General features: G+C 38.5%; 1 protein-coding gene across 3 annotated transcripts in view; it reads right to left on the reverse strand.

Annotated features, from left to right (window-relative positions):
* Window positions 1-17700, reverse strand: part of LOC141556654 (60 kDa lysophospholipase-like) — a 126153-nt gene that overhangs the window by 66356 nt on the left and 42097 nt on the right. For all 3 annotated transcript variants that reach the window (XM_074291120.1, XM_074291118.1, XM_074291119.1), the window contains exon 7: window positions 17285-17397. In XM_074291120.1, the coding sequence (XP_074147221.1) occupies window positions 17285-17397 (113 nt within the window). The remainder of the gene's footprint in view (window positions 1-17284; window positions 17398-17700) is intronic.

The raw sequence follows: 17700 nt of genomic DNA on the forward strand, positions 1-17700 counted from the left end.
CTTCTCACTTTTCCATTCTTTTTTGAGATCGTTCCAATAAAATAATAATAAAATAAATAATAATAAAAATAAAATAATTTATACCCATAACTTCTGTATAAGTAGTCTCCTTCCAACTACTCTTTTAATCATGAAATTCTTAAGAGGACACCTGTATCATTTTCCCACATAATAATTTTTATTATTCTTATTTCTCACTCACATCCACCTCTTTGAATTTTGTGTTTGTATGTCGTACTCTTATTCAGCTCTAGACTTTTTAGGAATGCTTTTAAAAGATCTCTATTTCAGTAAATATTTAATTTTCCCCCTGGGAGATCACAATGAGTGTATAGGTTATTCTTCGTGTTAATCCTATCTCTTTTGTTATCCAGTATAACATATGACGAATGCTCTAGGTCTTAAAAGTAGTAGCTGCTAAATCTTGTGTGCTTCATGGTATTTGAATTCTGTCTTTCTGGCTGCTTGTATGCTACACTTTAGAAGATCAACTTTCTGTGTTCACCAGTCACCAAAGTGCTACATAGTCTAGTTCAGGGGTTCTCAAACTACAGCCTGTGGGCCAGGCCCGCTGAGGACGTTTATGCGGCCCGCCGGGTTATGGCAAATGGGCTGAGGGGTGGAGACAGAGTGTGAGGTTTTTGTTTTTTTGGTTTTTTTTCACTTTCTTTTTTTTAAATTAATTTTATAATTATAATTTTTTTGACAGTACATATGCATGAGTAATTTTTTTACAACATTATCCCTTGTATTAATTTTTCCAAATTTTCCCCTCCCTCCCTCTACTCCCTCCCCAAGATAACAGCAATCCCATACATTTTACATATGTTACAGTATAACCTAGATATAATATATGTGTGTAAATCCAATTTTCTTGTTGCACGTTAATTATTAGCTTCCGAAGGTATAAGTAATCTGGGTAGATAGACAGTAGTGCTAACAATTTACATTCACTTCCCAGTGTTCCTTCTCTGGGTGTAGTTGTTTCTGTCCATCATTGATCAACTGGAAGTGAGTTGGATCTTCTCTATATTGAAGATATCCACTTCCATCAGAATACATCCTCATACAGTATTGTTGTTGAAGTGTACAGTGATCTTCTGGTTCTGCTCATTTCACTCAGCATCAGTTGATATAAGTCTCTCCAAGCCTCTCTGTATTTCTCCTGTTGGTCATTTCTTACAGAGCAATAATATTCCATAACCTTCATATACCACAATTTACCCAACCATTCTCCAACTGATGGACATCCGTTCATTTCCCAGTTTCTAGCCACTATGAAAAGGGCTGCCACAAACATTTTGGCACATACAGGTCCCTTTCCCCTCCTCAGTATTTCTTTGGGATATAAGCCCAGTAGCAGCACTGCTGGATCAAAGGGTATGCACAGTTTGATAACTTTTTGGGCATAGTTCCAAATTGCTCTCCAGAATGGTTGGATTCGTTCACAACTCCACCAACAATGCATCAGTGTCCCAGTTTTCCCACATCCCCTCCAACATTCATCATTATTTGTTCCTGTCATCTTAGCCAATCTGACAGGTGTGTAGTGGTATCTCAGAGTTGTCTTAATTTGCATTTCTCTGATTAGTAGTGATTTGGAACACAGAGTGTGAGGTTTTGTGTTTACTATAGTCCAGACCCTCCAACAGTCTGAGGGACAGTGAACTGGCCCCCTATTTAAAAAGTTTGAGCTCCACTGATCTAGAGCATCCCATTTGTCCCCATTAGACCTCAGCAGACTCCTCCATTAAATAGGACTGAAGAAGGTGATGATAATGGTAGATAATTAATAATAATACTTGTTCAACCTCCCTCATGGCACTACTATAAGGACCATGAGAAAATCAATATAAAATTTTCAAAATATACATTTGTAATTATAATGACAAAGCTTGGGCCTGAAGAAGAGTTGAGAAAATTCCCTCACTCCTTTCTTTGCTGAGGGAGGGGATTACAGGTCTGTATGAACTCACCATGTGATCTGTGTTACAAATATGTACATGCATTTATATAGACATACAAGCATAGGTGTGTATAGGTCAGGTTATGAGTTTATCAACACAGATAGATACATATATTTGTGGGTGTGTATTTCTATTTCTCAGTATGAGTAGTTTTCAATGAGAGACTACCTTTACCTAACCAGATCAGCAGCTTCTCTATAATTTAGTCTTAAATCACTCGGTGCCCTGAGAAGTTAAGTGCGTGCCCAGGATCACTCAGCCAGTATATGACAGGACCAGGGCTCCCTAACTCTACCACAGCACATTTCAATATTAACCACTATTAGTACGATTAAAGGGATGGGCTAGTCATGTATGGAGGGTAGGATCAGTTACAGGAAACCCTTTGGTATCCACAAAATGTTAAAGGAACTAGAGAAGGGAAGCTAGATGGGTCAGTAGATGGAGCACTAGTCCTGGAATCAGGAGGATCTGAGTTCAAACCCAGCCTCCTCAGTCACTTACTGGCTGCGGGACCCTGGGAAAATCAGTTAATCCTCATTGCTTCTGGGAGGAGGGAGGGAGAAAGGGGGTGGAGAGGTTGAGGAGGGTGGTGGAGAAAGTCAGGGAGAAATGGAGAAGGGGGAGAAAGAAGAGAGGAGGGTAATGAAACAAACTGGAGAAAAACTCCATGTGTTTTGAGTTGACTCCCCTGGAGAAAGTCATAAACAACAGTCAAACAGGTATAGCTGGAAGAAGTACTTCTATTGAGGCAATCATGTATTCATGGGGATATACTCATTAATTCTCTTTTAAATTTGTCCTCTGGCACAGATGGCATGAAGGGGACCCTGGGCTCTGCCAATGGAGTACAAGCTGAGGCAGGTCCTGCCCACACCTGCCAAGCAAGTTCTAGAATTCAGTTCTAGTCCAGTGTCTGCCATTTAAAGTCTAGATTGAGCGAGAAGGATCAATACCAGAAAGCTGCCTATCCAGAGAAATTGGGGGGAGGAGGGAAAGAAAAAGACTTTATTTAGGGTGAAGGAGATCAAGGGGCTATGATCCATACTCATGGAAGGAGGACACGCATTCATAAAATTACAAAGCATTTAAGTATTTAAATCCCACTATTAATGATAATAATTATTCCTGTAAATTAACCAATACCATGATGAGAAGCAGAGTGGAGAAGGAGTAATAAAGAGGGACAACCTTGGAGTCAGGCATTTATTAAGCACTTACAAGGTGCCAAGCACTATGCTAAAAGCTAAGGGTACAATCTCCTCATTTCACAAGTGAAGAAGGGAGACTGAATTATATCTAGTAACTATCTAAGACAGTTTTCCTAACTCCCAAGTCCAATAAACCCTGTTCATTAGACCAAAGCAGAATACCTTCAGACAAAACTCAGAACCTCTTCTAATCCTGGCTCTGACCCAGAAAGGGAAGCATTTTACTGTTATTGAACTGTGATTATTCCTGGCAATGGAACTGCCTGCATGAAGGAGTTCATAAATCTGAGATGGTATAAAGAGTTGCAAGCTTCATTATTTTATTAAAAAAAAAACCATATATCATCAAAGCATTTTAAAATCTCACCAAGTACTCTCCTCATAATAGCCATGTAAGTTGAGTTGGGTATTATGATGTTTCCTGGTTGATTCACATTTTATAATAAGAAACCAATGCTGAGCAAGGGAAGTTACTTACCCAGAGTCACATAGCCAGTAAGCATGAAAGTCAGTACAAAAACACGTATCTCCTGATGCTAAAGACCGTTTTCTCCACGATTCTGCACTGCCTCCTACTAGGACTATCGTTCCCTTCTTTAGAACTCCCTTGTTTCCTTAGGCCATGACAGACTAGGAAGGAGAGAGCTCAGCAGCGGAGAACAAGGGTTGGATCTGAAGTCAGAAGGCCTGGGTGACATTGAACAAGACATTCCTCCTTCCTGGGCCCTTGACTCCACAGCTCCAAATTGTAGGACTGCAACTCAGTGACCTCTAAGGACCCTCCCAGTTCTACATCTAGGATCAGTCACCCTTGTGTCCCTGTTTGTTAAACTCATCAGCTACCAGGGTGACATATTTATAAACTGATATCTCCTTTGAGAACAGAAGCGCTCACTCCCCCTACAAAACCTGGTGATTAAAATAACCTGGAGGGGGACAGGGCCGCTGCTGCTGAACGACCTCAGATAAGCTCTGCAGGGCTCAGCCTGACAGCACATATTTTTATGAGCCATAAATCCACACGTAGGACACAGAAATATTCATCAGCAGAATGGTGCGAGCTCCCTAGGTTGGCCCCTGGAGAAGCCGGGTCTCTCGCCTGGGTGGCCAGAGCTGCCAGTCCCAATAAACAGTCCTTTTAATCCCGTAGCCCACTTGAACCTTAGGAAGTATCACATTCTAGGGACAATTTATTTAATTGAGGAGCCATAATCAGATTTTTATTTTTCACCCGAGAAATCCAATAAGAAGCTACCTGAATGGTGTTTTTGCTCCTAGATAGTATAAAATAAGGCAATTGACCTTAATGACCTCCCAGGCTCCTCCTACATCAATTATTCTGTGTTCTGTGATTCTAGTTCAAGGATTTTTTATGGTTTTTGTGTCCTGGACTTCTCGGATAGTCTAGTGAAACCTATGGACCTTTTCTCAGAATGTTTTTAAATGCATAATAAAACAAAATATATAGGCTCGCAAAGGAAACCAATTATACTGAAATACATTGATCAAATCATTTTTAAAATCAAGTTCATGCCCTTGGACTAAGAAATCCTGATCTAGGACATTTTCTTCTTCTGGCATTCCATATTCTACAGTCATGACACCTTTTGCTGCATGAAGGATAATGTGGTACAAAGAAAAGGGCACCTGAATTGGAATTCCCAGTTCAATACTATCTTTATTAGCTGCATGGCCCTGGGCACTAACTTAATTGCTCTGAGACTCAGTTTCTTCATCTGTAGAGTAGTGAGGATAAAAGTTAGGGTCCCTGCCTCCTTCTGTGCCCTGAAGAGCTCTGATTTATGGACAGGGAGAGCTTATTATTGACCTACTTCCCCCATCTTCTTCCCATATGTCTTGACTTGCCTCAAGATGATTCTCTCGCATAAGGCTGGACTGAGTACTGAGACAGATTTGTTTGTTTTTAACCAACACATATTTCCAAACATCTCTTGTACCCTGGGCCATCTCAAACTCATTTTCATAAAGCTGCCATCTTTGCTCCAATCACTTTAGGAATGACTCTTTTTTGGGGGTAGGGGCACTTCAGAGTTTCACAGAACAAATAGTAATGTCTGAAGTCACCATAAATCCCAGCAAGTGACTGTACAGCCTTTATCAATAGAAGGCTTCAACCCTAAGTGAGGGGAAAACCATTGCATTCTAAGGCAGCCAATTTCACTTCTGGACAAGTCTAATTGGTAAGAACTTTTTCATTCAATCAAGCTTAAATTTGCCCTTCTGCAACTATTCCTCCCCCACCCCCATTGTTCCGAATTTAAATCTTTGGGGACCAGAAAGAACAAATCTTATCCCTCTTTTCCATGACAGTTCTTCAAAAAATTGAAGACAGCTCCCATATTCCCCCAGTTTTCTCCAGGCTAAACATGTCCAGCTCCTATCCATCTTCACTAACTGCCTGTAGATCTGAATAGATCTCAATGCTCTCTAGCCCCTTTTCCACACTAACCACCTCCTCTGGACAAACTCCTGCTGTCACTATCCTCAAGAATGGCACCCAGAACCACACATGTAAGTGCGATGTGGGCTGAACCAGGGGGGAGCTCTGCAATCTATTACCTTGTCTCTATTAATGGGCCTAACCTTCAATAGTTTGGAGCCCCAGTAAGCTTGTAATCTACCCCAAAAAAATCCAGATTGTTTCTACATGATATAGTTCACTTATATCGTCCAGTAAAGTTGATTTTTTTTAACCCACATGGTAGGTCTTATGTTTAATTCTACTGATTTTCATTTCACTAGATTAAGTACAACACTCTCACCTTTCAATTTCTTTTTGGGACCTGACTGTCCCCCAGTATGTGCTCCCTCCCAGCTCTGTGATATCTACATATTTGACAGGCAAGCAAACCAACTATAGCTATTTCCAAGTCACTAATACAATGATTAAATAGCAGCACAAAGCCAAGCATGGATCCCAGGGGAACTCCACTTAGAGGCCTTCCTTTGAATGATAATGAAACACTGATGACAAACTCTTCCAGTCCAGTCAATTGAGCATGTGGCATTGTGGAGCCCACTCATATTATATGCAGGGTCAGCCTGCATTTCTGGCAAATGCATTGTTAGCTAAACTCAGTGGGTTAGCCTGGAAAGACCTACATGAACTGAGGCCGAGGGAAGTGAGCAGAACCAGAACATTATATGCAAGATTATATGTGATCAACTGTGATGGATTTGGCTCTTGTCAACAATGTGTGATTCAAAGCAGTTCCAACAGTCTTGGGATGGAGAATGCCAATCATCCCCAGAGAGAGAAGTATGGATCAAAGCATAGTATTTTCATCTTTTTGGTTTTTTTTTTTTTTTTTTTTTTTTTTTTTTTGTGTGTGTGTGTGTGTGTGTGTGTGTGTGTTTTTCTTTTGGCCTGATTTTTCTTGCACAACATGACAACATGGAAATATGTTTAAAAGAATTGCACCTGTTGAATTATATGAGAAAAATTACAAAACACTTGCCACAAAAATAAAATCAGATTTAAATAATTGGAAAGACATTCAGTGCTCTTGGATAGGCCGAGCGAATATAATAAAGATGACAATACTCCCCAAACTAATCTATTTATTTAGTGCTATACCAATCAGACTCCCAAGAAACTATTTTAATGACCTAGAAAAAATAACAACAAAATTCATATGGAAGAATAAAAGGTCAAGAATTGCAAGGGAACTAATGAAAAAAAACTCAGAGGAAGGTGGTCTAAGTGTACCTGATCTAAAGCTATATTATATAGCAGCAGTCACCAAAACCATTTGGTATTGGCTAAGAAATAGACCGGTAGATCAGTGGAACAGATTAGATACAAAGGACAAAAAAGGGTACATCTATAGCAATCTAATCTTTGACAAACCCAAAGATTCCAACATTAGGGATAAAAATTCATTATTAGGAAAAAACTGTTGGGAAAACTGGAAATTAGTATGGCAGAAATTAGATATGGATCCACACTTAACACCATATACCAAGATAAGATCAAAATGGGTCCATGATTTAGGCATAAAGAGGGAGATAATAAATAGATTAGAGGAACAGAGGATAATCTACCTCTCAGACTTGTGGAGGAGGAAGGAATTTATGACCAGAGGAGAACTAGAGATCATTATTGATCACAAAATAGAAGATTTTGATTACATCAAACTGAAAAGTTTCTGTACAAATAATACTAATGCAAACAAGATTAGAAGGGAAGTAACAAATTGGGAAAATATTTTTAAAAACAAAGGTTCTGACAAAGGTCTCATTTCCAAAATATATAGAGAACTGACCCTAATTTATAAGAAACCGAACCATTCTCCAATTGATAAATGGTCAAAGGATATGAACAGACAATTCTCAGAGGAAGAAATTGAAACTATATCCACTCACATGAAAGAGTGTTCCAAATCACTACTGATCAGAGAAATGCAAATTAAGACCACTCTGAGATACCACTACACACCTGTCAGATTGGCTAAGATGACAGGAACAAATAATGACAAATGTTGGAGGGGATGTGGGGAAACTGGGACACTAATACATTGCTGGTGGAGTTGTGAAAGAATCCAGCCATTCTGGAGAGCAATCTGGAATTATGCCCAAAAAGTTATCAAACTGTGCATACCCTTTGACCCAGCAGCGCTACTACTGGGATTATATCCCAAAGAAATACTAAAGAGCGGAAAGAGACATATATGTGCCAAAATGTTTGTGGCAGCTCTTTTTGTAGTAGCTAGAAACTGGAAGATGAATGGATGTCCATCAGTTGGAGAATGGTTGGGTAAATTGTGGTATATGAAGGTTATGGAATATTATTGCTCTGTAAGAAATGACCAGCAGGAGGAATACAGAGAGGCTTGGAGAGACCTAAATCAACTGATGCTGAGTGAAATGAGCAGAACCAGAAGATCACTGTACACTTCAACAACAATGCTGTATGAAGATATATTCTGATGGAAGTGGAAATCTTCAACATAAAGAAGATCCAACTCACTTCCAGTTGATCAATGATGGACAGAGGTAGCTACACCCAGAGAAGAAACACTGGGAGGGGAATGAAAATTGTTAGCACTAATATCTGTCTGCCCAGGTTACATGTACCTTCGGAATCTAATGCTTATTGTGCAACAAGAAAATGATATTCACACACATGTATTGTACCTAGACTATATTGTAACACATGTAAAATGTATGGTATTGCCTGTCGTCGGGGGGAGGGAATAAAGGGAGGGGGGGTAATTTGGAAAAATGAATACAAGGGATAATATTATAAAATATATATATATAATAAAAAAAAAAAGTAAAAAAAAAAAAAAAAAAAAAAGAATTGCACCTGTTTAGCCTATCACATTACTTGCTTTCTTAGGAAGAGAGTGATTAAGGGAAAGAGGAAGAAAAATTTAGAACACAAAGTTTTATAAAAATAAAGGTTGAAAACTATCTTTACATGTATTTGGAAAAAATAATAAACTCAGTTAGTTAAACTGTTATCTATGGCACTGTCCCAATTTACCAGTTTGCTAACACTGACCATAAAAGGACAGCAACTACATCTGCCAATTCTTCAGAACCCTAGGACTTCGTTCACTCAGTCTTGTCACTTGGAATTTACTCTCTTTTATCTCCTCATTTATCTCTGGTTTTAATTCACTTTTAGCCTTTCTTGTTCATTTATATTCTAAACAGAATTCTCCCTAGAAAAGAAAAAGAACTGGATTGAAGTCCTGCCTCTGACACATACTAGTTGTGTGATCTGGCAAGTTGCTTAAATTCTCAATTATACCAGTGATACTATACTGCAGAGAAACTGGCATTCTTCATTGGCAGATCAAGTATCCTACTCTTTAAACCAATGAAATCAGTCTTTCATCTGTACCACACGCAAATTTAAGCTGAGAAATAGATCTCTTTTTTTTTTTTCAAATTGAGAAGACAAGCAAAATGAGTTTAGCTATTCCTTCTTTTTCAATATCCATTATAACTGTCCCATCCACCCTGAGCAAGGAACCATTCATCTTTTTCTCAGGAGAACTTTTAAAATGCTTCATATACATTCCCCTTTCCTTGTGTCTTCAGCTTTCATTGTCAACTTCACCTCATTCTGAGGTCCCCGTATTTGACAATGCTACTCTTATATGAACTCTAATAATCATCCTCTCTACCTAAACTTGATTCCATCTTTTTTATAAATCCTTGAAAAATATAAGTTGGTTTGGAAAAAAGCAACAAAGATCCTAAAGAAGAACTAGCAAAACACATCTCTCACAAAGAAGAGGCTTTTCAAATTCCAAAAACATGGCTTAAACAGAATGTTATATATGTTGTCAGGTCTGGTCAGTGTAATGAATTTTTTTGCCAAATTGATTTTTCTTTGTTGTAAGACGGGATTTGAAAGAAAAGTAGTTGAAATAATTGATACAAAGACAGAAGACTTCACAACAAAACACATCTTAAAAACCTGAGTTGGTCAGTGCCTTTTCTGAAAATTTGCATCGGTCTCTAAACAATTCACTTTTTTCTTCAGAGGAGATTCCTACATATCACTGTTGGCTGACTTAAATCCATTTGCACATAGACATTAAGGGCTAGAAGGAACTTCAGAAGACTTCTAATCCAACCTATATACCAAAAGAATTCTATAGAGAACAATTTGGAACGAGGCTCAAAAAGCTATCAAACTGTGCATAACCTTTGATCCAGCAGTGTTACTACTGGGCTTATATCCCAAAGAGATCTTAAAGAAGGGAAAGGGACCTGTATGTGCAAGAATGCTTATGGCAGCCCTCTTTGTAGTGTCCAGAGACTGGAAACTGAGTGGATGTCCATCAGCTGGAGAATGGCTGAATATATGAATGTTATGGAATATTATTTTCTGTAAGAAATGACCAGCAGGATGATTTCATAAAGGCCTGGAGAGACTGAAATGAACTGATGCTGAGTGAAATGAGCAGGAGCAAGAGACTATACGATGATCAATTCTGATGGAAGAGGCTCTCTTTAACAATGAGATGATTCAAACCACTTCCACTTGTTCAATGATGAAGAGAGCCATCTATACCCAGAGAAAGAACTGTGGGAACAGAGTGTGGAACACAACATAGCATTCTCACTCTCTCTGTTATTTGCTTGCATTTTGTTTTCTTTCTCAGTTTTTCTTTTCTTCCTTCTTGATCTGATTTTTCTTGTGCAGCAAGATAACTGTATAAATATATTGGATTTAACATATATTGGACTACTTGCCTGCTAGGGGGAAGGGTGAGGGGAAGGAGGGGAAAATTTGGAACGAAAGGTTTTGCAAGGGTCAATATTGAAAAATTACCCATGCAACTTACCTGCCATCTAGGGGAGGGGTGGAGGAAAGGAGGAGAAAAGTTGAAACAGAAGTTTTTGTAAGGGTCAATGTTAAAAAATTACCCATGCATATGTTTTGTGTATAAAAATTACAAAATTATTAAATTATTGAATTATAATTTTAAAAAAAATTAAGAATTGATCCAGAAACATGAGAGGCTGTGATCTTGCAAGAATTGAGCCAGTGATGCTCAATAAAATAATTTCAAAATCTTTGAAAAAAAATTACCCGTGCATATGTTTTATAAATAAAAAGCTTTAATTTAAAAAAAATTCAAAATTTTTAAACATGAATACTTAAAGAAATGAGGAAAGGGATTGTTTCAGTGAAACCCGGAAGACTTGGATAAATTGATCCAATATTAGAACCAGATGAACAATTTATTTAGTAAAAGCATTTTAAAGACAAACAACTTTGAAATATTCAAGAAATCAGATCAACACAATTAACAACCAAGACTCCAGAAGATTAATAATGAAACATGCTGACAAGCAAATTTTGCTGACAGAAAGGTGAATTCGGGGTAAAGATTCAAATATATGTTTTTTGAAGATGGCCAATGCAAGAATTTATTTTGCTTCACTATGCATGTCTGTTAGATATATTTTTCTTTTTCAGGGGTAGTAGAGAGAGAAAAAAAATAGATTATTGTTCATTGGAAAATTAATCTTTTTTCTGAGGCAGTCAGGATTAAGCGACTTGCCCAGAGTTGCACAGTTTGCCAAAAGTCAGGCTGGATTTGAACTCCTGATTTCAGGGCCAAATCTCTATCTACAAGCTGCTCCTGAGACATTTTTTTTTAAATGAAAGAATACTGAGTACAGATATCACTTTGAATCATCTCTTCTCTAGGCTAAACACTCTTAGTTCCTTCAAATGATCCTCATGATAGTTTCTTCACTATCCTGGTTAATCTCTTCTGGATACTATCCAGTTTATCAGGATCCTTCATCAACTATAAATGATTAGACCTATATATGAAAATTCTAGATGAAGTCTCATAAGAGCAGAGTACAGAGGGATTATCACCTCCATATTGCTAGAAGTTAGTCTTTCTTAACACAGCCCAAAGCTACATTAGCTTTTAATGGCTTCTATAACACATTGCTGACTCATATTGATCTCAAAATCCAATAAACTCCTCAGATCCCACCCTATTACTGTATGTCCCCCATAAAGTGGTTATGCAATATTTTGGTACCAAAATGCAAGACCTGACATTTGTTATTACTGAATTTACCTCTTTAATGTTGACAAATCCTAGTGATTCCTATGAGGATAAACGTCCCTCTTTGCAATAGGACGTTTAGTTTTAGCTTGTTGCCTAAATTTTGAGACAATTGAGACAATATTAATTCCTTTCTTGGATTTTCTCTCTTGTGAACTTCTGGGTGTCTCAACTGCTATTCTTTTGTCTTTGCTGTATCTACCCCCTGTGGTTTCTAATATGGGGGATATACATAGGCATTTCTCTCTCTGTCCCCCATCTTTTTTAGTTTTAAAAGCCCTTTTAATTAGATTTGAAAATCATATGACATACATTCTTACCAATCTTTATTTAGTTTACTCCATCTCTGGCCAGGAATCTGTCATTCATATATTTTATGCCATGCTCCAGAAATCCAAATCCCATTACCAGACATCATGTTCTTAGCCAGCTGTTCACTTCTCTAATTAGTTTTTCTCTTCTTCACTCCTTGTCTTCAATGGGCAACAGTTAAGAAAATATAACCTGTGCCCTTATGGTTTTCAGCTTCTTGCCCAACACTGACTGATTGTTGGCAATATTTTTTTAAATTCCTTCTGGTAATATCATTTCTGCACAAATGAATAAATTTCAAGAGGTTGTCTGTTGTCTTTAATATATTTTCTGGGAAGATAAGAGACTTCTCCCTCTAGTCTGTCTCTGAATTCTTTGAAATCTATTCTTCAAAAATTTATGGTACATGTCATACTTCTCTATCACAAATTATCATATGGAATCAATTTGTCCCTCCCCCACAAAGTTTCCATCATTTGTACCTTAAAATGTAAGCTTTTCTTGTTGAGAATAAAGTTCAAGAGAGAATTATCTCTCTACTTTTGGAAAGATAAAATTATACTTAATGGAAAGAGAGAAATATTTAGCTAGTTTGTTTTTAGGGGGAAAGGACATAGTGGGTGAAGGAGAGGGAGAAGGAAAAGGAAAGAGGTAGGAGAGAAAGAGAGGGGGGAAGAGGGAAGAGGGAGAGGAAAGGGGGGAAAGGAAAGGAGGTAAGGGAGGGAAGAAAGGAGAGGAGGTGAGGGAGGGGGAAGGAGAGGAGGTGAGGGAGGGGGGAAGGAGAGGGGGAGAAGAGGAGAGGAAGAGGGAGAAAAGGGGAGAGGGGGAGGAGGAGAGAGGAAGAGGGAGAAAGAGAGAAGAGGGAGAAAGAGAGAAGAGGGAAAAAGAGAGAAGAGGGGGAAAGGGGGAGAGGGGAAAGGGAAAGGAGAATGGGAAGAGGGAGAAGGGGGAAAGAAAAAGAGGGAGAGGGAAGGGGAAGGGGGGAGGGAGAAAAAAAGAAAGAGAGGGACAGGGAAAGGGAGAGAGAGGCATCCTGGGAAGTCAAGCCATTTCTTTCTCCCCTGGTCTTCACCCAAATGTTTTCTGCTTCTGGTTCCTTGATTTCCTTATACAATACTTCAATAAATCCATAATTTAAGTGTGATTACTTGATATACTCATTGAATACAGTCATGTTCTGCTAATCCCTTTTTATCTATTCTGTTCCTTTCGAATAAGATACAGCCTTCCTGAGTCATATTTCAGTTACAAGTTCCATTTCAACAAGTATCAGTGATATATTTCAAGTCAGACGTGTCTGCTTATATTAGAAAGCTTTATTTCACATGACAGCCCATCTTGGGGATCAAAGAGCCAGTCATGAAATTTTAGAATACTGCTGCAAGAAGGAATTTTAGGTTTATCTAATTCAACTCTCTGGTCAAAGAACCTTCACTGTACTTCTTCTGACAAGTGGTCATATACCCTCTGATTAAAGATCTTCAGGAACAAGCAACTCATAGGCTAAAGGTGGGAGAGACCTTAATGGCCTTCTAGTCCAAACTTCTCATTTTACAACGGTTAGGGAAACTGAGGCCCAGAGATGCTGACTTGCCCAAAGTCACACAGTAAGTCCTCTGATTGGAAAGTCTTTCCACTATTCCTCTGCCTTTTATATAAATCTAAGCCTAGGGACTTGAACAAGGTCATTTTGCAACTAGTCATCACTTAGAGAAATATGCTTTTAGTTAGTGAAAAGGACATCCCAATTAAACTTCAAAATAGACATTGAAATACTACACCAAAGCCCAAAAGGATATAAATACCCACTTCCCTGCTTCTAGGTCTTAATAATCTTTCTGTTGGTCTGGAATTATGTGATTTCAGCCTAAATTTGTGTCATTATTAGAACTTACAGATCATTTGATTTCAGGGAAGTTTTGTAATACATATTTAAGAGGCTTTACCTAACATCTTGAAAGTTTTGCATAAATCAAATTTTTGTAATTTAGCTTTATTTTAAATGCATCAGGGAAACATTTTACTAAATAAAGCATATGGTAAGTCCTTTGGTAAAATTTTTTTAAAAAATTTTTACTTTTCCTTGCCTCACTTTAGCCTGAATTTTTTTTAATCTCTTTCCCAAGTGTTATTGAAAGTTAATAAGACTAGAAATTAATTAGCTTAAAATGTATAAATTCTAACCCTGGCTCTATCACCAACTCAATCTATAACCATTCAGTAATGATAAATGCCAAGTCTTTGCATAAAAATCTACTGTAGATGCATATTATGAAAGACATATAGTTACAGTATGGTTTTTTTTTGGTTTTTTTTTTTTTGGTAAAAAAGGACCTGAGGTGTCTCATTCTCTTTTTAAGACTCAGTTTTTCCATCTGCAAAATGAGGAGATGGGACTTAATGTGTTATGACTATGATCCCTAGCTTACTATGTGAACAAGTCATTTCTTCCTCTAAGTCTCAATTTTCCCTTTTTGAAGTAAGGAAGCTGAATTACATTGTTTGTAAGGTCTCTTTCAGTTCTAAAATTCTATGATCTATTCATTCATTCTATATTTATTTATTAACCATCTATTCTGTGAAGTAGCCACAAGTTTGGCTCTAGAGAGGAGTTGAGAAAATGACTGTTCCTCTCTTCTTCATAGAGGTCGGCAATTACTGGAGGAGAACACTGTATATACTGTCAGATTTGATGGATGTATTTGGTTAGTTTTGCTGAAGAGTATTTTGCCTCATCTCCTCCCACCCTTTTCTTTTTTATTCTTTGTTGCATGGGATAACTTGCTGGGTAAGTGATAGAAAGGGATATACTTGGAAACAAGTGCAAGTATCTTGTGCAAGATTGCCCTCCCTCCACTATCCTTCTCTTTCACCCAGGCTTCTTGACAGCCTAAAGGAGATGTGAATCCACAATTCTAGTGCTTCACTTGAGATGGAGTATCACAAGGTCTTGCTATTTGACTTGCCACTTTCTCGAGGTCTTAGCCTATGGCCCACTTGTATCTGCCCTTCAATTGAACTTTTTTAAAAAAATGCATTGTCTCTCCCAATTAATGTGTGAATACTTAGCAAATAGAGAGTGTCTCACTTTTTCTATTTGTATCCCCAGCATTTGGCACATAGTACTTAATCAATCCTTTTTCATCCTTTTGATAAAGTTTTTAAAATACATGGTCCATGCCCTCAGGATGCTTATAGATACAACCACAGATTACCAGAACATATAATATCCTGTAGTAAATGCAAGAGAGAATTATAAAATTGCTATGTGAAAATTGAGGACATAAATTCCCAAACGGGGATTGAGGGGAGGTTTCCTGAAAGAGGCAACGTTGGTCTGCAGAGAAGGAGTTATAATTAGGTGGGCAAAGATGGACTAAGAACATTCAAGCACAGAGAATAACATGAGCAAAGGTATAGGAGCAGGATAATACAGTGCCTACCTGGGAGAAAATAGTACAGTTTGACTGGAATGTAAAGGTATATAGAAGGAGATGGCATGAGACAAGATTGGAAAGGGAAGCTGATGCCAGATTGTAGAGTATCAAATGCTGGACAAAGGAGTATAAATTTTACTCAACAGGGAACCATTGGAGATTTGAGCAGGAGTGACATGACCAGGTTTATGTGTAAGAAAGATTATTTTGACAATAGGATCAAAAGAGGGGAAATGAAGATGAAAAAACATTTAAGAAAATCATTGCAATAATCTAGGCAAACTAGTTACGAGCTTTGGTTAGGGTGACAGCAGTGGGAATAGAGAAAAGAGTGTGGATTTGAGAGAAACTAAAGAGATATAACTCAGGAGGGTCTTGGAGACTGATGGAAAAAATGAAGTAGAGAAAAGAGTTAAAGATCACCTTAGAGTTGGGGCAGCTAAGTGACACAGTGTGTATATAGAGTGCCAGCCCTTGAGTCTTGGAGGACCTGAATTCAATTCTGATCTCAGACTTTCATTAGTTGTGTGAACCTGGGCAAGCCACTTAATTACATTTGCCTTAGTTTCCTTATGAGCTGGAGAAGGAAGTGGCAAATCATTCCAGTATCTTTGTCAAGAAAATCCAAATGGGGTCACTGAAAGTCTGAAAGAATTTAACAATAACCACCTCAGAGTTACAAACGTGGGAGTCTGTGTGAATGGAAGGACCATGAACAGAAACAGTGCCTGCCATCAGAGGAGAAGCAGCTTTAGGGAACAGCCAAGGCATTCAGGGGATGTCCAGGTGAGGTTGTCCTGGAGACAATCAGAGATGAAGAAACTGGAACTGGAAACAAAGGTGAGGCAGCACTGGTCCAGAGGGAGCTGCGGAAGTCATGGAGGTAATGGGGATAGGGAAGGGAGAGAATAGGGCCTGGAGCAAAGGACAGGAGAAAGAGGAGAATGAGAATGCTAATTTTGAGGCATGGGGGATGATGGAGAAGGGAAGTGTGGGTTAGAGGAAGGTTAGCATAGTTCACAGTATTGTAAATCACAAAGAAAGTTGGGGCAGCTAGATGCCACAGTGGGGCAACTAAATAGCAGAGCAGATAGAACATCAGCTCTGGAATCAGGAGGACCTGAGTTCAAATCTAGTCTCAGACACTTAATATTTCATAGCTATGTGACCTTAGGCAAGTTACTTAACCCCAATAGCCTTGGGGATCCCCCCAAAAAGAATGAAATCACGAACTCCAACCCTCTCATTTTTATAAACTGAGGCCGGGACAAGTTACATGACTGGCCCAAGATCACAGAGGCAATAAAGTGGCAGAGCTGGGATTCGAACTCAACGCCTCTTATTCTAAAACCAACAATTTTTTTTTTCACTGAGAAGGTTTGAAACAAACTTAGTAAGGCGGTGGAGACTCAATAAGGGCAGATCAAGTCTCTTCCATCTCTGATTTAAAGAAAATAACAAAAAGTTCTGATTTCATTAGTGTAGAGAACTCCTAGTGAGGAAATGCCCAACACTAATATAGATGGCAATTGTTCTACTTAATAATGTTAAGAGACCTCTGAGACATTGGGACGTTAAGGAATTTGTCCAGGGTCACGTCAACGTGAGATTAGCTGGGATGAGATTTGAACTCTCAATACACCACCACACCGGATTTTCTCTATAACCTATGATTATTGTTGTTGATTAAAAGAACCCATGACAACATTCATTTTAATGAGGTTTGACCTGATCATCTCAGAAATTCAGGCAGCATCCCAAGCCCCAATCCCTGTGCCTACCATGGCCGCAGTAATTCCAGGATAAAGCCGAAGGACGCCAACATTTCTCTCCATGTTGCTGTGTACCACAAGTTGTTTGTTCATACTGGCCTTCAAAATGATTTCATGGTTGACTGTTGGGCACAGAAATAAGGCTACTGAAGACTTAGGAGAAGCTATCACTGAATCCCTGTTTGGGGGACTTAAGGTTTGCTATTCCCCTTTGTTCCTACTGCTGCTCCCCACATTCAAATCCTTCCTAGTCTTCCAGGTTCTGCATCCATTCTACCTCATTCAAATCTTTTCCCCTGCCCTTATCCATGACCATTTCTCCTTTCCTTGAGTTCCTGCAGCACTCAGACCCCATCTCATTCTTGACTGTGTGATTTCTTAAAATCTGTGTACATGTCCTGTCTCCCCCAGGGTAAGATGAGTTC

This window comes from Sminthopsis crassicaudata, chromosome 2, assembly GCF_048593235.1.
Source record: "Sminthopsis crassicaudata isolate SCR6 chromosome 2, ASM4859323v1, whole genome shotgun sequence".
Taxonomy (NCBI): domain Eukaryota; kingdom Metazoa; phylum Chordata; class Mammalia; order Dasyuromorphia; family Dasyuridae; genus Sminthopsis; species Sminthopsis crassicaudata.